Source organism: Moschus berezovskii, chromosome 10 (genome assembly GCF_049115385.1).
Source record: "Moschus berezovskii isolate FMDL1 chromosome 10, NW_MosBer_1.0, whole genome shotgun sequence".
Classification (NCBI taxonomy): domain Eukaryota; kingdom Metazoa; phylum Chordata; class Mammalia; order Artiodactyla; family Moschidae; genus Moschus; species Moschus berezovskii.
Genome location: NC_142469.1, coordinates 89,031,260 through 89,056,085, shown reverse-complemented (window position 1 = coordinate 89,056,085; position 24,826 = coordinate 89,031,260). Strand labels below are relative to the sequence as shown.

General features: G+C 39.3%; 1 protein-coding gene across 10 annotated transcripts in view; it reads right to left on the bottom strand.

Moving 5' to 3' along the window:
- The window catches only part of UTRN (utrophin), a 567,941-nt gene that overhangs the window by 389,802 nt on the left and 153,313 nt on the right, over window positions 1–24,826 (bottom strand). For 9 of the 10 annotated variants that reach the window (XM_055433618.2, XM_055433617.2, XM_055433621.2 and 6 more), the window contains 7 exons: window positions 24,316–24,417; window positions 19,150–19,257; window positions 18,691–18,870; window positions 15,506–15,675; window positions 10,795–10,918; window positions 6,747–6,834; window positions 473–714 (listed from right to left, as the gene is read on the bottom strand). In XM_055433618.2, coding sequence (XP_055289593.2) covers window positions 473–714; window positions 6,747–6,834; window positions 10,795–10,918; window positions 15,506–15,675; window positions 18,691–18,870; window positions 19,150–19,257; window positions 24,316–24,417 — 1,014 coding nt within the window. The remainder of the gene's footprint in view (window positions 1–472; window positions 715–6,746; window positions 6,835–10,794; window positions 10,919–15,505; window positions 15,676–18,690; window positions 18,871–19,149; window positions 19,258–24,315; window positions 24,418–24,826) is intronic. The other variant, XM_055433625.2, reaches the window with a different exon arrangement.

Here is a 24,826-nt window from a genome sequence, read left to right as displayed (position 1 = left end):
ATCCTTCTTGATCATCACAGAGCACCGAGCTGAGCTTCCTGTTCTATACTCAGGTAGCTACTGTGTGCAAGTGAAAGTGCTAGTTGATCAGTTGTGTCCGACTCTTTGAGACGCTATGGATGAAAGCCCACCAGGTTTCTCTGTCATAGGGATTCTCCAGGCAAGAATACTGGTGTCAGTTGCCATTCCCTCTTGCAGGGGATCTTCTCAACCCAGGGATTGAACCCAGGTCTCCCGCATTGCAGGCAGATTCTTCACCAACTGAGCCACCAGGGGACTAGCTATTTTACACACAGCAGTGTATATATGTCAGTGCGACTCTCAATTCACCCAACCCTTTCCTACCCTCCTTGTGTCTACAAGTTCATTCTCTGTGTTTCTATTCTTCAGTACTATTTTTCTCGATTCCTTATATAGCGAGCATCTTCTTTAAATACAGAACCTTTCATGTGCTGGATGTCTGTGTCTTTACCTGATAGGAGTCCTTCAAGCTTGGCAAGGACTCCTGGGGAGATTCTGAAGAGGCAATGTGTTTTACCCACTCTTCTTTTGTCTTTATGGTCTTTTCAAGCTCATCAAGGTGCTTGAAATAAGCATTAATATCTTCCTGCAGCTGTATTTTTCTCGCCTGATCTTCCAAACGCTGTGATATATTCTTCCATTCCGATAATACCTTCTCTAAAATATTTTTTACTTCTTCAGTAGGAAGACCTTCTACGTAGACATAAAAAATAAGCAGACACTTTAGATATTATTACAAAATCTGTTTTCAATTTGCTGTAAACATTGTAACATATTGAAAATAACAAGGCAGTATCATATTTACTGATCACTCTCTTAAGTTCCTTTTTACACAACAAAAATTAAAATGATGCTCTCAAAAATAAACATGTTTAATTCCCTGGTAAAAACAGGAGAGGGGGAGCTTATAATAGCAGTTCAGAAGCGGGGTGACCATCACAAAAAGCCTAACAGTGGAGTGTCAGCCACTGCCTTCTCTATAGGATGTGTGTTTCTGTCCTTAGCAACCTACTGCTCTACTAGTTTCTAGTCTGAGTCTGAGAAACAAAATGAAGTGTTTGGATTTGTCTGGGGCTCTGACATTAGAAGGTAGGCCCTCTGTCACCAGGAAAAAGAGAGAAAAAGAAGGAGACAGACTGAGACTTTGGTGACCAAACCACATGTCATAGGAATTGCAAAACGAATGTCTAGAGCCCCTAGTGCTGGGAGCAACCTGGTGAGTACAGGAATAGGAAGCCAGCAGGCAGGATTCAGCAAGAAGCATTAGCAAGCCTATTGGAATATTACACATAGACCAGGAAATGCCAAAATATCAATGCAGTGCTAAGATTATCTACTTTAGAAACATATCAGAAGAAAAAAAAAAAACCATTATGTTTATTGTTGACATCTTATAATTTTGTTTGTCTCATATTTTTGAGAAGTAGAGAATGTTCATTAAAATAAGTTATATATAATAACAGCCTTTATCATAGTCTTTCCCTTAATATAAAATACCATCAAGTCATAAAATTACTATGAAAAATTATGGGAAATCTGCAAAAGAAATGTTATCTCCTGAGGAGGGCATGCATGTTGAAAAGATGGGCTTAACATCTTTATTATTTAAGCAGAAGGGCAATAAAACTTTGTAAATATATGCCATCAAAATCCAGGGTAATGAGAGCTCTACAGAGGAAACAATGGCATGGAAGACAAAAGATCACTTAGGATCCAGAGCCGATGCAATTTTGAAAATTTTTGTAACACACCACATCCACTGAAAATGAGAAATACAAACGTGACATTACATAATGTGCATATATCACCCATGTCAATTGCTGAAGTAAACTGTCCATCATTACAAAGATAATGCAGTATCCCACCTAGACAAAACATTCACACTACAGTTCAATTATCCTTGTTAATTCAGGTCATAAACTAAATAAATTACTAAAAAAATAATAATAATAATGGTTTTTCTGACAAACTACCTGAGCAATGGAAATCTAGCCTGTGCTTCTGCCTGGCCATTTCCATTTTAAGTGAGCAAAGAAATAACATCGGCTACTTCAAATTTACATGTCAGGGTAATTTATGATAAACAAGAAAGGAAATGTAAGCTGGCAAATAAAATTCCTGAGATGGAAAATTGTCACCACAAATCCAAAAAATAGGTAAGAGGTACTTATTTTAGGTTCTAAGCAAGCTGAAAAATCTTCAAATATTTTTTTTATTCACAGACGGTATTTCACCATCCATTTACTTTGCCCTTTTAAACCGGTTCTTGAAATTTAAATCTCCCTCCTCTAAGATTGATATTATTATAGTTTGGACCAGTATCAAAGTAATAAAGCACAGTTTACATCTTAAAAAAGGAAAACCATACACTGTCTTTTAAAACAACTGTTTTGCTCCTAGAGGTCCAGAGTTATAGCTTTTCTATTTCTATAGAACATCCAACTCTTAGAAGACTGATCTAAAGCCAAAATCAATATCCCATCCTTGTAATAATTTTCTAGAAGGGATAAAATATAACATTCTGGCTGCTCACTCTCACTTGACTTTAGATTTTCAATCTATCACTATTAAAATCAGGGAAATGTTTGTAAAACATTACAGCATTATCAAATTCCTTAGGCTTACGTGTGTGTTAGTCACTCAGTCATATCTGACTCTTTGCAACCCCATGGACTATAGCTCACCAGGCTCCTCTGTCCATGGAATTCTCCAGACAAGAATACTGGGGTGGGTTGCCATTTCCTTCTCCAGGGGATCTTCCCAACCCAGGGATCAAACCCAGGTCTCCCACATTGCAGGCAGATTCTTTACCATCTGAGCCACAAGGACTTTGCCAAACAAACAGGAGTCAGTTCTTAAAGCTACATCATCCAAGTGCCCCACTTTCCTGTTATAGTAATTGACGATCTTTTGGAATAAAATAAGCTAAACCAAGAAAAGCAGGTTTGGTATGGCAGTTGTGAAAGTCAAACAAAACAAATTATTTCACTTTTTAAAAACATTTTGCTCTACAAGAGATGTCACGAAACGTAATTCACACATGTTAGGTAGAAAGGTCTTATCAGACTGCACTGTGCTGGAATGTTTTGATGAAACTAGTTTGAGAAAACCAGTGATGCAATTATTTGAACATCTGTCTACTAAAGAACTTAATGTGTTTTTCTAACTGAATTGAATCACATATCTGCATCCTTACATAGGCAGACTCTGGGTAAATTTACACTCTGTAAAAAAACTTCTACATTAATTATCCAAGGTCTAAGATTTATTTCAAATGTATTGAGGAGGAGGAAGGGCAGGGAGGATCACCCAGTTGTTCTTTCAATTCTGTTCAACATTTCTGGTTTTAAAACAGCAGTAGGATTAACAGCACTAACCACATGTTAAGAAGGAAAATGCAACACCATAAAATTAGAATAATGGATAAAATGGAACGACAATGGGAAATTTTTTTAATCACTTTTATTCTCTCACTAACAAAAGGCACACACTCCCCAAAAATGAGAAAATTAAACCCAGAATATATAGACTCTGTTCAGATCAATGTCCCCATTTCGAAGCTTCCCACCCCATCTTAAAAAATTTTAACGACACATTTTTTTAAAATATACAGAATTGGGGCCCTGTAGGAATGAGTGAATTTCCACTCCTACCAAAGCTAAAAAAAAAAAAAAAAACGTAATGCAAAATATCAAAGGTTCACTATAAAATTAAACAAGTATACATGAGGTCACAAAATTCACCTCTTTATAAAATATCATATATTCCCTGATATTTGTACTTGATCTTTCACAAATAGCACTTTCACATGAACTGTTTTCAGAGTATATATTATAGAAAATGCCTATTCACAGTAAGATTTTACTAAGCAAAAGGTGTAGTCACCTATTGAAACTTCTTCACTTTCTAGACAAGGGAGAAAAGTAACAAAAGGGTTACTTGATTTGCACAATGACAAAAAACTAGGAAAAGACAGGAGACACCAAGGTCTCCCATTCATTCCCCAATTCAGTGTGATTCTTGTTTAACATATCACCTCTCACCACCTCCCTCCCTATGTAGTCTTCCTATGAGTCTCTGAACTCTGAATCTGCCATACCCACCAAACGCTGACACAGACAATAAGTTAATTCAGTTCACAGACTTATGAAATTTTCCCCTCCATCACCCAGATAAAGTCTGGTTTCCAAGCTCAAATGTTGATGTAGAAGTGAAGAATCTATGAATGTAACTAACGTGAATTTAACACACAATTTATTGTAATTATTGAAGTATCTTAAAGGAAATTACATTCTCTGTCTCTAGGTCCCTTCAAATAAATACATGAAAGTGTAAACTTCAAGTGGGGTGCCCACACCCAGGAATAAGACACTTAACAGTGGACTGTGAATGAAAATACTATTCTACTTGGAAGGAAGGGGAAGTAGAGAGGCAGGGAGGGAAAGAGACAGAAGGAATGAGGGAGGGACAAGGAAAGAAGGAAATTAAGCTGTACTATTAATTTATGACAATGGTACATTTGCATAATTAATAAATAAATGTATATATACTGGGCACATACATGTTTTTGTGTATGTGGATGTGACCTCAGTATATGTACAAAATAAACTGACGTATTTTTCAAAATGCAGAGGGAAAAACAATCTAAAGTGTTTTAAAATGTGGTTTTCTGGGATGGAAGCAATTGATTGACCCATTACAGACACCACGAAACTTTCTGGAGGGGTGGGAATATTCTATACAGTCATAAGTGTGTGTAGGTTTATCAAAACAACAGTTTCATATTTTTCAATATAACTTTAAAAATGTGAAAATACTAATAATGATTAAGTGGATGAGGAGTGAGTAGGAGTCCAGATAACTCGAGAATGGTCAGTTCAGTTCAGTTCAGTTCAGTCGCTCAGTCGTGTCCGACTCTCCGCAACCCCATGAATCACAGCTGGACTATCAATAATTACTGAAGGGATAACTGATACAGGAGGTTCCCTGTACTATTCTATCTGCTTTGTGTATATTTCCGTTTTCTATAGTAAGAAATAAAAAAAAATAAAAAGGTTGAAAACTACATTGTTGAAGAGTCTCATCTACTAATATTCATAACTAGGCTTTGGGTGTCTCTGGCTTTTATCAAGGAGAACTGCAACAGACTACCAAATCACTTATTGTTGGAATAAAGAATAGGGCTTATAAGAAACGTCTTTCACAGCAAGACCCAAAAAGAATCATATACAAAACTGTATGGCAGAAATAGTAATCTTTACATTCTCCAGAGCCACTGGGTCTTTAGGTAAAAATTTCAAATACAAGTAATACCTTGTCAAATATAACTATAATAAAATACCTGTACTAAATCAACATAATGCACTGAAAGCTATCAAAAATCAAATAATCTCAATGAATTTACCCTAATGTAACTTCACATCCCTAATATTGCCAAAGTAACAATTTCTTTCACTGCCTCCCTCCAATATGTAACCCCAAGGGCGAGATTTTAAAATCTCCCATACAACTGGATTTTAACTCCTGCTGAGGTACAAGAGTTTTATTTGGGTTCTCTTATCCCTCCTGAAATGTGGGAGATCTGGGTTCAATCCCTGGGTTGGGAAGATCCCCTTGAGAAGGGAAAGGCTACGCACTCCAGTATTCTGGCCTGGAGAATTCCATGGACTATACAGTCCACGGGGTCGCAGAGAGTCGGACACGACTGAGTGACTTTCACGTCATCCATATAAATATCCATATAAATCCTAAAGGAAATGTCCTTCATCGGAAGGACTGATGTTGAAGCTGAAACTCCAATACTTTGGCTCACTCATTTGAAAAGACCCTGATGCTGGGAAAGATTGAAGGTGAGAGGAGAAGGGAACGACAGAGGATGAGATGGTTGGATGGCATCACTGACTCAATGGACATGAATTAGAATAAACTCCAGGAGTTGGTGATGGACGGGGAGGCCTGGCGTGCTGCAGCCCATGGGGTCGCAAAGAGTCAGACATGACTGAGAGACTGAACTGAACTGAACTGATCCATATAAAAGCAGAACAACTTTGCTATTATCTATTTTATATAATTAGCTTCAGCATAAATTTTCATTTCTAAAAAGATTTTGCTGCCTAGAAATTTTTATGAAAAACCATTTTTCTAGTAAAAAGAGGGCTAGAGTGTGACAAGTAAATATTTGATTTGTTAAACTGTAAATAGCATTACTTTGCCAACAAAGGTCTGTCTAGTCAAAGCAATGGTTTTTCCAGTAGTCATGTATGGATGTGAGAGTTGGACTATAAAGAAAGCTGATCGCCGAAGAATTGATGCTTTTGAACTGTGGTGCTGGAGAAGACTCTTGAGAGTCCTTGTACTGCAAGGAGATCCAACCAGTCTATCCTAAAGGAAATCAGTCTTAAATATTCATTGGAAGACTGATGCTGAAGCTGAAATTCCCAATACTTTGGCCACCTGACGAGAACTGACTCACTGGAAAAGACCCTGATGCTGGGGAAGACTGAAGGCAGGAGGAGAAGGGGATGACAGAGGATGAGATGGTTGGATGACATCACTGATTCGATGGAGATGAGTTTGAGTAATCTTCGGGATTTGGCGGTGGACAGGGAAGCCTGGCTTGCTGCAGTCCATGGAGTTGCAGAGTCAGACATGACTGAGTGACTGAACTGAAACAGCATTCAGTGTCACCATCTAAGAAAATATTTTTTAAAAAGCAGCGCTCTCACCTTTTCCCATTTGCTCCAAAAGGATTTGTCCAGTTTGGTTTAATTCATCCAGTCGGGGTTTTATTTCCATCTGTTCTTTTTCTAATCCCTGAAAATAAAGTCCCAAATATAAGAATAGTTCAAACTTTCTTCTCAGTATAATGCTGATGCTTCTTGACATTTTTAAATTTTATGGCCCTATCACATTCTCTTTAGGGGTTACAGTCAAAGTTTACCCAAGAAAATACTATAAGATAAAACTATGCCATTTCAGGCTGCCCTCCAGAATGCCAGAGGTTATTAAATGTCAAAAGGTAAATGCAAACAAACAGTATAAAACGTTCATTTCTTTTATAAGAGAAAAAGTTGTACACTACATTTATGAGTTTCTATCAGGAGGAAATAATTAAAATTAGTATTTTGGATCCAGGATATCTAGTCACATACATGAACTCAGTAAAAATAAGTTTGAGTCAAATGAATGTGCTATGAAGACAGAGATTACTAAACAAAAATTATTTAAGATTTAAGAAAGAAATAATGAGTCTCAATATCATTTATTGGTTTTATATTAAGCGTAGGGTATAAGTCAAATTTTAACCACAGCATAATTCACACATAATTTCTAGACACTGACTAAGTTTCAGGACCAAACTAAAGAATTTTATTCTTTATATTTGAAAAATGGCTGCTAATTTTCATATATATGTTTCTATGGTTTGATATTCTCAATGTCCCTATATCTCAGAGATAGAAGAACACAAAATCTTCCAGAATCAGTAATAAAAGGCTGAGTAAAATCATGGACACACACAAACATACTCAAATTTTTGTGTACACAGTCAATATTAGAAATTTCTCCATTTGATAATTATCTATTAATTAACTACTCAAATAGTGTCCAAAATAGCACAATCAAATTTTCTAGGCAAAAACAAAAGCTTCCAGGTAAACCATATTATTTCAAACAGATAACATGGAGAAGAATCCCACTTTTAAGGTCTATACAGGTAACCACTAATATATATTCAATAAATTTAGCTCTCCTATTTTGATGCGTACAAACTTTACTGCAACTCAGTCAAACAGCCATTTTTATAGTCAAAGATCAAGAAAGAACAAGAGATTCTAAGAAACACTACTTACTTTTGTTAAACAATCAATGCAAAAAAGTTACCATCAAACTGGAGAAAATTATTACCTGCATTATACTAAACTGATGTTCTGCTACTTTTTATGGCAGTGGTAGATTGAACAAAGGATTCTCCACTCAGATACTGCATCAGTTAGAACAAGTTATTCCTTCATTAAAACAAACCTAGCTGATATTTCCCAAATTTGCAAGAAAAATTAGCAATAGTTAAATTAGCAATAGTTCTTTATTGTACATATTTCCCATCCCACTGACACTATTTATCTAAAACAACAAAATAAACAAACTGATAAAGGAAAAACATAAGAACTGCCAGCCATGCCTTACATACACATGTGAAAGTTGCTCAGTCATGTCCGACTCTTTGCAACCTCGTGGACTATACAGTCCATGGAATTCTCTAGGCCAGAATTCTGGAGTGGGTTGCCTTTCCCTTCTCCAGGGGATCTTCCCAACCCAGGGATCGATCCCAGGTCTCCCACGTTGCAGGTGGATTCTTTTCCAGCTGAGCCACAAGGGAAGCCCAAGAATTCTGGAGGGGGTAGCCTATCCCCTCCACAATTGTTATTTTTATCCTCTCAAATATTACAATAACAATTTCTGAAAGTAAAATTATTTCTAGATCACAGGATGGAACTTATCAATATTTTATGGGATTTGTTCCATAAAGATCACTATAACTCCCAAGTTCTCTGCCAGTTTACCGCCTTTGGTTAATATCCTCTACTGGTCTTTCAGAAGCACATGAAATCATGGAACACAGCTCTCACATCTGGCTCTCTTGATCCCCTGTGCAGAGGGCTCTGATAATGGTGCTTCCATATCCCCACTGTCCACAGTCATCATTCTCTCCTTCCATAAGCCAAGAACTTTACAGAGTGCTGAAAACACAGACTTCAGTGGAAAATCATCCTCACTTTCTAAGCATTGGCAGTAGACATATAAACAATGATGTAAATGCAATAAGGGTTTTCATAGAGGTATTGTCAAAGCAATACGGAATCTGCCTATTGAGGCTAATGGAAGCTTTCTGAAGTAGAGGGCGTTTCAGCCACAAAGCACAAAGGCTTACTAAACGGCCATTTGGAACCCAGAAAACAACACATGGAGAAGGCAAAGGACTGAGAAAAGCACAGGAGTCAGGAGGGCTGGAGCTCTGAGGAGTGAATGAGGGCTGCAGAGGCTGTGCTAGAGAAGACACCTGCCTGGCAGGCCTTGCATGCTGGGGCCCGGCAGCATTCCCATCATCTCCCCACAGCAATGGGAAGTCATCAATTAACTGCAAGCACTAAAGCTGCAAAATCAGATTGATATCTTAGACTGACCACTGGTCAGAGAAGCTAAGGCTGTGAGAATTTGAGAAGGGAAGGTGAACAGTGGCAAATGCTGCAGGGAAAGGAGATCTGAGGAAAATAGAAATCTATCCTTTTGAAAGCAATCGTCAGTGGTGACCTCTAACTAAGAACAGTCACAGTGGAATGATAAAGCAAAAATCAGTCTCAACTTCTCACGCAAACATTCAAAGTCAGGTCTACCCCAAACCACCTCTCCAGCCTTAACTCTCTACCACTTTTACAAACACATCTAGCACAAAACAAAACAAATTATCTGTTCCAAGCATTACAGCATGATTGCCCCACTCTGAACCTCTGCTCAAGGGCTCTGCCTGCCAGGTTTGCCCTTGAGCCCAGCTCCAAGCCCCTCCCTTCAGTGTCACTTCCCCTTCTGGACTTCACCAGTAGATAGAGACAGCTGCAATCCTGGCCTCCTCTCAATTCCCACAGTACCTTCTACTTTCTAACTCACATCATGAACATCTACATACACATCTTATTTTTCAAACATTCTCCAAACTCTTTTCCAACAAAGGTCCATCTAGTCAAAGCTATGGTTTTTCCAGTAGTCATGTATGGATGTGAGAGTTGGACCATAAAAAAAGCTGGGTGCAGAAGAATTGATGCTTTTGAACTGTGGTGTTGGAGAAGACTCTTGAGAGTCTCTCGGACTGCAAGGAAATCAAACCAGTCAATCCTAAAGGAAATCAACCCTGAATATTCACTGGAAGGACTGATGCTGAAGCTGAAGCTCCAATAAAACTTGGTCACCTGATGCGAAGAACTGACTGACTGGAAAAGACCCTGATGCTGGGAAAGATTGAAAGCAGGAGGAGAAGGGGACAACAGAGGATGAGATGGTTAGATGGCATCACTGACTCGATAGATGTGAGTTTGAGCGAGCCCCAGGAGTTGGTGATGGACAGGGAAGCCTGGCATGCTGCAGTCCATGGGGTTACTACATGACTGAGCAACTGAACTGAACTGAAACTCACTCCACTGGTGATGGAGATGGCAATACAGACGTGCTCAAAGTGCCCAAATAATGCATGCAAAGATGCACAGAGACTTCATGAACACCAATGACATAAATCACTACAACCTCCTGCTTCAATTTACAGTACTACACACACAGTATAAAGTAGCACAGCTAAGATCCCCTATATTTTATAGTATTTATTTTTTAAAATACATCTCTTATCTTAAAAAAATGCATATAGAAGAAATCCGGAGATTCGAAATTGCTTCTTGTATTCAGAAGCCAAAACATCTTCAGCATATATTCATATAATAAAAGGTGTCAGATTAAGATAGATCTAATCAAGCTAAAAAAGAGTAGTAACAACTGGACCATGTTAGCAAGTGTCCCTTCCTGCACATCTCAGGGGTTAAAGAAGGAAGAAAAATGGGAAGTGATGTCAGCCTGCTTAAACAGATTCAAAATGTAATAGAGAGTTCTAAAAGCTACCTTATGGCTGCATTTATTTTATAAGAAGATTTTGGGATCCCATCACATCTTTATGCCAACAGCAGATCCATTATCATGAAATATTTTATTCACTGGGATATTTTTATGTTTTACCTTCAACTTCTTTTTCATTTCTGATGTTTCTTGCATCTTCTTATACTCTTTTATCTCTGCGGCTTGAATGGCAGTCTTTGATTTCAAGATCCAGTTCAACAGCTCAGCACTTATAGCATCAAACCTGATTTAAGATTCAGATGTTACCATCATTCATTTTCTATTGTTTCACTTGGCTCAAGAAAGAGAGCAACTACAACACCAATACAGCATGTGGTTTTAAACACTCCTCAAAAATAAAGGCAACCCAGAAATACAGTAACTACACAAAATCACATCATACATTTACAGTTTAAAGTATGAAAAGAGGAACAAAGTTGTAATGTTAATAAATAAAATTATTAAATAAAATTTTTAAACATTATAATAAACCCTTTGCGTTTTCACAAGCTCTCTGTAGATCAAGGAAAACAGATATGGTGAGATACCCACAGGTAACAACAAGTACGGACATTCCTAAACTAATGCCTTCTTTAAGTCAGCATGGAAGTACTGAGCCTCATAAATGCCAGGCACTGAACTGGGCTCTTAATATAAGGGTAAACCAGAAACAATCCCAGAAATTCACAGGATGCCTCCTAATTCAGTTGGGGAGGGATGGCTGCCTGGAGAGCAACAGCTTTATGCCCCGGAGTTATCCTTGCAAAGGGAGAACAAAGACAGGGAGGAACACACCTAGCACCGTAAGCAGTTAAGTGCAACTGGAACAGCGAGTACTAACTAAGCAGGGAGGAGCAGTAGATGATGTGGCAGGGAGCCTCTCGGATCAGTAACTGGAAGGCCCTGCAGGCTAGCTGAAGGAGCTGGACCTTAACTGAAAGGCAACAGAAAGCCAGTGAGGGGCTTAAAGCATGGGACTGACATGATTATATTTATCCTTTTGGGTCCCTGAAAAGAAAGAATAGAGGCAAGTCCAGAGAACAGACTGTGGCAGTCACAGGAGCCAGAACTAAGTGACAGTGGGAAAGGAAGAAAGGGAACAGACCTGGGAGGTGTTGAGAAGGTCAGTTAAAACCACACTGACGAGGAACAAGAGGACAAACATTCAGCGGGTGCTGGCTACATGCCAGGCGCTTTTCTAAATGGTTTCTGTGCATTATTAACTCCAGGAATCCTCACAACAACCCTGTGAGCATACACTATTATTATCCCTTCTAATGATGAAGGAGCTGAGCTCACAGAGGTCTTAAATAACTTCTCCAGACCACAAAGCTAACAAAGGCTAGAGCTGGGATTTAAGCTGAGCAGTCTGTGCTTGTAACCAGGACTCTGCACACAGAACTCAAAACAACTTCTAGATAATTTTAGAGATTCTCCGGTTAAGCACAGGTTGTCCTTGCTGATTCTTTTGGGAAACTTGGCTGAACAGGTTTTCAGTGAATTCTGAGTATTTGTCTTTTCACCAAGGTAAATTTTTCTTGTCATTTGAGCGGGATTTTGTGACACTCTAGGTAAATAACCAAAGGTCACAGTATCAGTCAAACCACAGTACACTCCTCATGTCATCTTCACAGCAGATTTCTATTTAATCTTTCAGGAGCACAAACCAAAGATCATGTTTTAAATGACCTTGGAGACTTAGTCCATCTCTGCTCTCAATATGAGCAAGAGCAATGTGAATGCATTAGAGCCACCATGATCATCTCAGGTCATGTTAATAGATAGGAATCTAGATTATAGGAAATGACTGTTACTATGGTGTTAAAAAAAAAAAAAAAAAAAACCACTAGCAGCACCAGGAAAGGAGAAGGGGAAATAAACCATTACTTCTGAAGCATGTATTCTAAGCCGTGCTACACAGTCATTCAAGGTTCATACCTGTTCAGACAGCCCATTTTATGACAAGCTAATAGTGCTTCCTACATCAGACTATAAATATTAAAGGATCTGAAAATCAAGTCTCACTGGGATGCTTAAAAATATTCTGGACTTTAGGACAATGTAAATTAGAATATGAAACGTATCCTTAAATTCTGAAGAGGTACCATATTGAAGGGGGGTGATGTGGTTGCATATCACTCCGAAATGCAAAGTTAGCACCATGAGTGGACTGATAGGGGTTTTAAAGTTTAAAAAAAAAAAAAAAAAACAATATTTGGACAAAATTTCTAATAATGAAATTTCACTGTTGTCTATTATAACAAACTGAATGTGCTCAAGCCTCTATGTGTCTGAGAATGAACTGAAGCCATTTCTGCATCAATCAAATCGCAGACAGAAGACTGTGGAGCTCACAACTGGTTGCCCACCCAACAGACACCTCCCTCCCCACATTTCTTCCTTGCTGCCTGAGTACCCCCAGAACACAACTACAGAGATGGAAAACGCAGGATAGATTCAACCTTCTAGGAACCCAGGGCAGGGCAAATGTCTGAGTTTTGGCCAGTGAGACCAGAGTCAGGGAGTTAGCTAATATCTTCCAGAAAAGGTCTTTCTCCCTGATTAAAAAGAAAAGAAAATTTTTGTTTAGAAGACAAATAAGGAAAAACTTCCCTGCCTGCATATAAAGCAGGTTATACAAAGTTGTTATGCCAAGTTCTACAGCAGCATCTTGGGACCATGAGAAGACAAGTTTTGCCTTTTACCTTGCTAACAAGCTGAGGATGGCAGAGAGAAGGTGCCACGATGCTGACCCAAACCATCCCATCAAAACTGCCCACCTCTGGACTTCCTGCAACGTCAGATAGTCAGTGACCTCATTGCATAAGTCACTTTGGGCACAATATTCTGTTTCTTGCAACAGAACTCACCCTATACAACATGGACATGTGTAAGATTGTATAGTTAGGCACCGTGACATTGTGATTTATAGTAAGAAATAAATATTTGGTTTTTGGCCTTGTTTCTAACATAGAGTTCCCAAACTCTTGGAATTTCCAAAGTGATAAGAGCAACAAAGGTGTCATTTGTCATGTTAGTGAGATGACTTTTGAATCCCATCTAAAAAGGTAGGCTGGTTGTCAGGAGACCCAACCTTGTAATTAGAGGGTTGGAACTTTTAGTTTCACCTTGCCCCCCTGACCTCAGGGGAGAGGAGAGGGGCTGAAGGTTGAATTAATCACCAAAGATCAATGATCTAATCAATCATGACCTTGTAATGCAGCCTCCCTAAAAAGCCACAAGGATAGGGATCAGAGAGCTTGGGGTAGGTGAGCATGTGATGTTCAGGGAGAGCAGGGCACCTGGAGAGGGCATGGGAGCTCACACCCTGTCCCCATGTCTTGCCCTGTGCAGCTCCTCAGTCCGGCTCTCCCTGAATTGTACCCTTTTATAACAAATCAGTCATCTACTAAGCAAAATGTTTTCCTGAGTTCTATAAGCTGCTCTACCAAGTTAACTGAAGCAGAGGAGGTGGTGTTAGAAATCTATGAGTTATAGCTAGTTGGTCAGAACTATAGGTAACAACCTAGATTTGTAACTGGCATCTGAAGTCCAAGGAAGAGGTGGTGGAACCCTCTAACCTGTAGCCAGTGGGTAAGAAGCACAGGTAACATGGCATCTGATCTGGGATGGGGGAGCAGCAGGAAAAAGCAGACCTAGAGGAATAAACCCCTAACCTGTGAAGTTAGAATTGGTACCAGAACCTATTCATGCACCCTAGTCTTTCACAGCCTGCCCAGCTTCCAAATGCACAAAGTCAGCACTGGAGATAAACACTGCCCGATACACGGACAGAATATAGACACTCAGGAAATAAAAGGTCCACAGTAAGATCAACATCACAAGCATCTCCCTCATCTGCTACCTTGGCTCCGGAAGTAAAAGTTCCACAGCAGTTTGCAGCTCAGAGGTCCAACTCATGGTCCTAAAAGGAGATGCTGTTAGGATGCAGGAACGCAGCCTTATTACCAAAACTAAAGTCAACAGGTAAAACTGCAATCCTTCTTTGTCTAACAAAACCTAAATTGAGGAAATCATATTATTTTTCTTCAGGCAAAAGTAACTGCCCATGTACTCAAGCACTGGAATTCTACTGTCAAAAGGCAAGAAAACAGCAGTATCCAAGGGCTGCTCTGAGACTCAGGGCTGGTGAGCATGGTCCCTGGCCCACAGGAAAGCACTGCAGAAGATCCAACACTAGTGAAAGCTCAATGTATGCCAGACATGAATGTTCCTCCTATAAAGATCCTGAGTTTCTTTTGAGTCAGAAAATGAAACAAATTTTACCAAAGATGGATCTTTGGTAACACGAAGAATCTGTTACTAAGACAAAAAGGAATTAACAGGGAAAGAAAGAAGACATGAAGAGAGAAAGGGAAGGGAAAAAGAAAGATCTAAAGGAATTACTTCCCTGAATTAAGCATCTTTTAAAGGTAAGAAGAAGGAGAGTCACAAAGAATAAGGAGACAGACCTAAAGCAAAACTGTAGGAACTGTGACAGTGGAAGAAAGAATAAACAAAAGATCGTAGACAATTATATCCAGCCACAGTAAAGGACAGGAAAGAAAGAACTAAGGAAACGATATATTCTGTCCATGAAGGCTACAGGAACACAGTTCTCCCAACCAAACCAAAGATAAATCAAATCCAGATGACTTAGATGCTTAACCAGTATAAAGTGAAATATTCAGAAGACTCAGAGGTAGTGAGTGGTTCAGTAGTTGAATTTCCATTATAATAATTATGTTTAAATTTGCATATGATTAGTGATCAGTACAAAATAAGTACCGGGCACAAAATATTAATATATCATGTGCAAAATAGTTCTCACTTTTTTTTAGCTTCCAAATCCACAGGGATCTGTCTCTTCTTTGGGGGAGGAGGAGGAGGCAGCTCTTGCTTAGACCTTTTTGTAGTTACTTGTTCTCTTAGGCGAACCGTCTCTAAAAGATCCTTCTGAGGAATCTGGGACATTCCCAGCTTTGCAACAGCCTGAGTCACCTGAAATAAAAATCAACCAGGCTTAATGTTTTACAACAGCTTTATTGAAATATAGTTCACAAGCCATAAAATTCTCCCTTGGAAAATATATGATCCCATGGTCATCAATATATTGAGTTGTTGTGCAACCATGCCCACGTTCTAACTCCAGAATAGGCTTATCATTTCAAAAGGAAATCCCATACCCAGTAACAGTCACTCCCAACCTTCTCTCCCTGTTCCCCCTAGAAATGACTAATCTACTTCCGGTCTCTACGGATTTGCCTATTCTGGATATGTCATGTATTAATAGATACAATCAGTGCATTAACCTTGTGACCAGATACTTTTACTTAGCACAATGTTTTCAGGGGTTCATCTCTGTTGTATCATATATTGGTACATTATTTTATTATTACTTAATATTCCCAGGTGGCACTGGTGGTAAGGAATTTGCCTGCCAGTGTAGGAAATGTAAGAGACACTGGTTTGATCCCTGGGTCGGGAAGATTCCCCTGGAGTAGGAAATGGCAACCCACTCCAGTATTCTTGCCTACAGAATCCCACAGACAGAGCAGCCTAGAAGGCTACAGTCCACAGGGTCGCAAAGGGTGGGACACGACTGAAGTGACTTGGCACCCAGCACACAATAATATTCCACTGTATGAATATACCACATTTTGTCCATCCATGTATCTATTAATGGATGTATGGCTTGTTTCACTTTTTGGCTATTCTGAATTTTGCTGCTCTAAACATTCATATACAAACCAAAGTGCTATTTTTAATCAAGGTGCTAAAATATTTTTAAATTTATAAGATTATTTAAGATGAAAAAACCATTTTGGAGAAGGAAATGGCAACCCACTCTAGTATTCTTGCCTGGTAAATCCCATGGACAGAGAAGCCTGACGAGGTCACAACTGAGTGACTGAGCACAAAGATCATATCTAAGTGTTGTCAGTTACTAATGGTTGAATGACTGGGTATCAGAAGTTTTTTAAGGTCTATTAAAATTCACTTTTGAAAACTCAAGATACATGTCAGTTTTTCAATTTTACAGTTAACCAGGTATAAAGAAACAACTTTTTAGTTTAACTACTACTTTTATTTCATAAACACGAAAACAAACTTTTTTTTGCAAAAAGCAAAGGAGAAAAGGAAAGATATAAGCATCTGAATGCAGAGTTCCAAGGAATAGCAAGGAGAGATAAGAAAGACTTCCTCAGTGATCAATGCAAAGAAATAGAGGAAAACAACAGAATAGGAAAAACAAGAGACCTCTTCAAGAAAATTAGAGATTCCAAGGGAACATTTCATGCAAAGATGGGCTCGATAAAGGACAGAAATGGTATGGACCTAACAGAAGCAGAAGAGATTAAGAAGAGGTGGCAGGAATACACAGAAGAACTGTACAAAAAAGATCTTCACGACCAAGATAGTCACGATAACGTGATCACTGACCTAGAGCCAGATATCTTGGAATGTGAAGTCAACTGGGCCTTAGAAAGCATCACTACAAACAAAGCTAGTGGAGGTGATGGAATTCCAGTTGAGCTATTTCAAGTCTTGAAAGATGATGCTGTGAAAGTGCTGCACTCAATATGCCAGCAGATATGGAAAACTCAGCAGTGGCCACAGGACTGGAAGAGGTCAGTCTTCATTTCAATCCCAAAGAAAGGCAATGCCAAAGAATGCTCAAACTACCGCACAATTGCACTCATCTCACACACTAGTAAAATGCTCAAAATTCTCCAAGCCAGGCTTCAGCAGTATGTAAACCGTGAACTCCCAGATGTTCAAGCAGGTTTTAGAAAAGGCAGAGGAACCAGAGATCAAATTGCCAACATCCACTGGATCATGGAGAAAGCAAGAGAGTTCCAGAAAAACATCTATTTCTGCTTCATTGACTATGCCAAAGCCTTTGACTGTGTGGATCACAATAAACTGCGGAACATTTTGAAAGAGATGGGAATCCCAGACCACCTGACCTGCCTCTTGAGAAACCTGTATGCAGGTGAGGAAGCAACAGTTAGAACTGTACATGGAACAACAGACTGGTTCCAAATAGGAAAAGGAGTACGTCAAGGTTGTATATTGTCACCTTGCTTATTTAACTTCTATGCAGAGTACATCATGAGGAATGCTGGGCTGGAAGAAGCACAAGCTGGAATCAAGATTGCTGGAAGAAATCAATAACCTCAGATATGCAGATGACACCACCCTTATGGCAGAAAGTGAAGAGGAATTCAAAAGCCTCTTGATGAAAGTGAAAGAGGAGAGGGAAAAGGTTGGCTTGAAGCATGAAAACAAAGATCATGGCATCTGGTCCCATCACTTCATGGGAAATAGATGGGAAAACAGTGGAAACAATGTCAGACTTTATTTTTTGGGGCTCCAAAATCACTGCAGATGCTGATTGCAGCCATGAAATTAAAAGACGCTTGCTCCTTGGAAGGAAAGTTATGACCAAACTTGATAGTATATTAAAAAGCAGAGACACTACTTTGCCAACCAAGGTCCATCTAGTCAAGGCAATGGTTTTTCCCGTGGTCATGTATGGATGTGAGAATTGGACTGTGAAGAAAGCTGATCGCCGAAGAACTGATTCTTTTGAACTGTGGTGTTGGAAAAGACTCTTGAGAGTCCCTTATACTGCAAGGAGATCCAACCAGTCCACTCTAAAGGAGATCCTGGGTGTTCATTGGAGGGACTGATGCTAAAGCTGAAACTCCAATACTTTGGCCACCTCATGCGAAGAGTTGACTCACTGGAAAAGACTCTGATGCTGGGAAAGGTTGGGGGCGGGAGGAGAAGGGGACGACAGAGAATGAGATGGCTGGATGGCATCACCGACTCTGTGGACATGAGTTTGTGTGAACTCCGGGAGTTGGTGATGGACAGGGAGGCCTGGCGTGCTGTGATACATGGGGTCGCAGAGAGTCGGACACGACTGAGCGACTGAACTGAACTGAACTGATCTGAACTACTTTTATTTCATAAACACTAAAACAAACTTGATGGCAGCAAAGGTACCTGGTTGGAGGAATCCTCTAATCTCTGAACCAAGGAATCCCATCTCTGAGTCAGTTCCTCTGAGTCACTGTTGATCTTCTTGGATGTCTTAGGATTATCAAGTAATTGACCCACATCCTGGCCAATCTCACTCAGCTGATCCAATGCTTGGCGCTTCATTTCCATGTCTTCCTTCAAAATCTAGTATTTCAGATATGTGTTAGATCACTGAATCACTTTAAACAGGAACTTATCTTCCTGTTCCCCAGTCAGAAAATATAAACATGTATATTTTAGAGTAAAATTTACCTGCTTTAATTCCCCAAAGCTAAAACATAAGACTTCTGGTTCTAGATCGTTACAGGTCAGCATTCTAGTGTTAGGGAAATGAATTCATTCACTAAATTCTATTAACCATTGGCATAAAACACTAAGATATCATAGGCTCACAAGAGAGATGCTGACAACGACATCACTTACAGCCAGTCGTCGAACACTGATGCTTAGCTCCTTTTGGTCTTTGAAGTTGCTCGTCTGGACTTTATTTAAAGATTCTTCTTTCTCAGTTAACCATGCTTTCAACAAGCACTGCGAATAATAACCAAAGTTAGAACATATTTAGGGAATCATTTGATAATTCAACTCAATCAAGTTCTAAACTCTCTCATTTTTATGTTACTAGAGGCTTTATCCACATCTGGGAGAAGAAGGATTTCAAACCCTTAAGCCTGAGGCATAAAAAACTCAGAAAAATATCTTTAAGATATAACCCTTCACAGATTTGCAATTGATCAACCTAAAATTAGCCCCAAACCTGGAAAACTAAACCTAATTCTCAGGGAGGCTGATGGCTCTAAAAGGCTAAATCCAAATATCCAAGTCTCTAAAAGAACCACTCTAGATGCCGAGGGAAGGTCAGAGATTTTCTTTTCTCAGTCCCTCTGTTTGGGAGGAAAGAGAGAGGTCAGGTTACATGGCTTGTAAACTGTAGAGCCAAATCACAGACCCACACCCCAAAGCCAATGGATTTTCCATGTATCTTACTGGACAACCACACTAATGCTCCAGATTCAACAACAGTTATGATTAGAAGAGGGAGCCTGAGACTACTCCAAAGCCAATATGAAAATCTTTAAAATTCATTGGCCATCGATGCATGTCTTTTAGGCATAAGATATTTAGTAAAGAGACAAATTTGAAAGAGGGATTAATTTTTCCCAAAATGTAGTATTTACCACAGAAATCTTCTTCTATAGATTGAGGGGGAAACCCTTGGTTCTGTGTTTGGAATCAATTCTTTCTCAAATTTGATTTATCAGTTTATTTAATAACCATTCTCTGCCTTTATATTTCACCCAGAAAAGGACAAATATTAAGAAAATAAATATGAATTCTGTCCTCAATGTAGTAAGAGTTACCACAAAAATACCCGTGGCACCAGAAAGTGCAGACACCACGAGGAGACTGCTTCCAGTTTTGAAACAGTGGGGGAGGGAGAGGGAGTTCATAAATGACTTCATGGTCACTGATGGATACGTCACTGGCAAAGCCCACCGGGATACGGGGAAAAATAAGGTGGAATCTAGGTGACATGGTCTGACCTCTTTTGGGTTTAATCTAGCTTCACTTGCTTATAGGGGACAGTGTACAAAGCTCTCACACCCAACAGGATGGATTAGTGTTCCCAGAGGAGAGTCACTGTGCCCAACACCTCAACTGGGCAGCCTGTGTGCAGAAGTGTTGTGTGGGATGCCTCAGTCCAAGATGGCGGAGACAGGCATAGAGAGGCTGCAACTGGCACTGTGATCTGGAGCCACAAGAACTCTGCCCGCTCCCGCCAGCAGGAACCCTCTAAATCAGCCCCACCAATGACTGACTGCCCGGGAGAGCACTGACGGGAGTGCAAGCTCAGTCCATTCCATTCTTTCATCAAAGAATGAAATTCTCCTTTGCTTCTGAACCAGACAGTTTCATTCTATGGGCTGAAATATCACTAGGCAAGAGGGCCCTTGTAGGAGCCGGACTCAAAAGAGTTGGTACCAGGTGGGGAGAACCTAAAAATAGATAGGAAAAAAGACATTTCAAGGCAGATGCCACACTTAAACAAAAACACAGAGACTAGAAAACTAGTTCGCTCTTTCGAACAAAATGAAAACAATACAAAACCCATAAGGAATCTACCATGGACCGGGCATTAAGACAACAGCACTGAAAAGAAACAGCACTAACTTCGTGGCCATGACAGTCTCGGATTGAGCCACAAAATGGGAATTCAGGATTTGAACACGGAGTACATGAAAGGAAAGAGGGAAAGTTTGGAAAGGCAAGTTAAAGTCAATCACAGAATATCCCTCTGGCCACACTTGGCTGGAGAAATTTTGAACTAATTCTCAGAGCCCATCTCTAACTATCTTAAAGCCTCTGCAACTAAGTGAACAATAATCCCCTGAAAGACTGTTTAATTCAGACACAGCTGATTGGTCTTATTCTCTGTAACAACAAATTGTCAATTAAGTACCAATGTTGGCTTCATTCTACATTTTAACAAGATTCCTCCTTCCATTCCTCCTCCATCACTAACAGAAAGCAATTCAGTTTTAAACCTAACATAATAAATGGCCAAACTCCTAGCCACTCTATTTTTAAATATTTGTAATTACCAAATTTTGATTCTTTCTGAATTTTAAATTATTTTAAGAAGAGTAACACAGTGATTCCAGAGCAATCAGTCTCCTTACAATCATTAAAGTAAAATTTCAATTATTCTATGTGACTTTTTGGCCTGAAGAAAAGAGGAGTAAATGTAAATCTTTGTAAAGCAAAATGGCTGTCTGAGGAGGCCTTACAAATAGCCATGAAAAGAAGAGAAGCAAAAAGCAAAGGAGAAAAGGAAAGATATAAGCATCTGAATACAGAGTTCCAAAGAATAGCAAGGAGAGATAAGAAAGCCTTCCTCAGCGATCAATGCAAAGATATAGAGGAAAACAACAGAAAAGGAAAGACAAGAGATCTCTTCAAGAAAATTAGAGATTCCAAGGGAACATTTCATGCAAAGATGGGCTCGATAAAGGACAGAAATGGTATGGACCTAACAGAAGCAGAAGATATTAAGAAGAAGTGGCAAGAATACACAGAAGAACTGTACAAAAAAGATCGTCACGACCAAGATAATCACGATGGCATGATCACTCACCTAGAGCCAGACATCTTGGAATGTGAAGTCAAGTGGGCCTTAGAAAGCATCACTATGAACAAAGCTAGTGGAGGTGATGGAATTCCAGTTGAGCTATTTCAAATCCTGAAAGATGATGCTGTGAAAGTGCTGCACCAATATGCCAGCACATTTGGAAAACTCAGCAGTGGCCACAGGACTGGAAAAGGTCAGTCTTCATTCCAATCCCAAAGAAAAGCAATGCCAAAGAATGCTCAAACTGCGCACAATAGCACTCATCTCACATGCTAGTAAAGTCATGCTCAAAATTCTGCAAGCCAGGCTTCAGCAATATGTGAACCGTGAACTTCCAGATATTAAAGCAGGTTTTAGAAAAGGCAGAGGAACCAGAGATCAAATTGTCAACATCCGCTGGATCATGGAGAAAGCAAGAGAGTTCCAGAAAAACATCTACTTCTGCTTCATTGACTATGCCAAAGCCTTTGACTGTGTGGATCACAATAAACTGTGGAACATTCTGAAAGAGATGGGAATCCCAGACCACCTGACCTGCCTCTTGAGAAACCTGTATGCAGGTCAGGAAGCAACAGTTAGAACCGGTCATGGAACAACAGACTGGTTCCAAATAGGAAAAGGTGTACATCAAGGTTGTATCTTGTCACCCTGCTTATTTAACTTATATGCAGGGTACATCATAAGGAACGCTGGGCTGGAAGAAGCACACACTGGAATCAAGATTGCCGGGAGAAATATCAATCACCTCAGATATGCAGATGACACCACCCTTATGGCAGAAAGTGAAGAGGAACTCAAAAGCCTCTTGATGAAAGTGAAAGAGGAGAGTGAAAAGGTTGGCTTGAAGCTCAACATTCAGAAAACAAAGATCATGGCATCTGGTCCCATCACTTCATGGGAAATAGATGGGGAAACAGTGGAAACAGTGTCAGACTTTATTTTTTTGGGCTCCAAAATCACTGCGGATGCTGATTGCAGCCATGAAATTAAAAGACACTTATTCCTTGGAAGGAAAGTGATGACCAACCTAGAAAGCATATTAAAAAGCAGAGACATTACTTTGCCAACAAAGGTCCATCTAGTCAAGGCTATGGTTTTTCCAGTGGTCATGTATGGATGTGAGAGTTGGATTGCGAAGAAAGCTGATCACCGAAGAATTGATGCTTTTGAACTGTGGTGTTGGAGAAGACACTTGAGAGTTCCTTGGACTGCAAGGAGATCCAACCAGTCCATTCTAAAGGAGATCAATCCTGGGTGTTCATTGGAAAGACTGATGCTAAAGCGGAAACTCCAATACTTTGGCCACCTCATGCGACGGGTTGACTCACTGGAAAAGACTCTGATGCTGGGAAAGGTTGGGGGCGGGAGGAGACAGGGACGACAGAGAATGAGATGACTGGATGGCATCACCAACTCTGTGGACATGAGTTTGAGTGAACTCCGGGAGTTGGTGCTGGAAAGGGAGGCCTGGTATGCTGTGATTCATGGGGCCACAAAGAGTCGGACACGACTGAGCAACTGAACTGAACTGAACTGAGAGCAAAATGTAAATATTTCAGAAATCAGAATCACGTCTATCATGCGATTCTGGTCAAAGATTGAGGGCAGGTGGCAGTACCTTACAATTCACATAAGGACAAATTTTGCAACATGCTTTTCAAGAGTTCTCTCTGCCACCATATTTAGTAATTAATAAAAACAGCATACATTTGTTTTTATCCCATGAAAAGAATATAGCTGCTTTGGTGGATGGAAATAAAAGGCATTTAAAAGAATCACAGTGGATCCTGGGATGTGGGAACAGAGTATCTGTTTATTTTCTACACCACAACGCTTTGGCATTTTGAAGAAAAGTCTTGCTTATTTGTATTCTGTTTTGATGGCTGATTTTCTGGAAGGATGGAGATGGGCAAGAGGCCACCAATCAGACTGAAAACTCTAAGTGGCAGCTTTGAACCAAAGGTTCATTTTCTATGTTAATCCTTGGTGGAAAAAAATTAGCTACATGTTCAATCATCGGTGTTGCTAAATAATATTTTTCTTGTTAATTACAGCAGTTATTCTGATTAAAAATCACAGGTTTAAAGTTCACAAAGTACTGAGTGGATTCATTTATCATTATGTACTGAGCACAAGCCATATGCTAGGCTGTATGGCTACAAGTTCAAATACATTATCCAACACATATGCAGTAAAAATTATGTCAAGTAAATCCTAAAATTAGCATATCTAAAAACTAACTAATGAACAAGGTCAAATTGTTATTACAATAGAGCTAATTTATAATGCAATCTCTAAGAAGAAACTGCATAATGGACTGAAATATGACTTTTAACATAATAAATAATTATTTATAAATTTTCCTTCTGAAGAAATATAAGTGATTTATTCATATGCAATAATTAATGATGGGTTACTATTCACCATGTATTTTGCCCATTATGTATACAGCTTCATACCTGTTCTTCCAATAACTCCTGCCACAAAATGTTGATCTCCTGTAACCTATTCCAACGTTCTTCAGTCCATCGGCACACAGCCGTCCAGCGTTCCCCGAGTTTCTAGAAAAGGAAAGACCGATCCTTTGTCAACAAAGCCTTAAGGGATAGTTATCACAATCCTTAAAGAAATTCTTGACATCGATTGTTCTTTATTACAGAGTAGTAATTATGAAAAATATTATGAAAGTTGCTTTAAATAATACAGATGAATTCTATAAAATTACAGATAAGACAAACTAATTTCCATAGAATTTAGCTATTTCATATTACGCAGTTAGAATATGGCACAACTTGAACTCTATCTTGTAACTTCTGACTCCAAACTCCAGCTCTTTTCTATTTTATTGTGGTTTTTATATGAGAATTTGACAGTTTCACATATATCTTCAAAATACAGCAAACATATCTACTTTCAAGGCTTCCATTTTTTCAGGATATAATTATCTTTAATTTCTTAACCATTTTTACA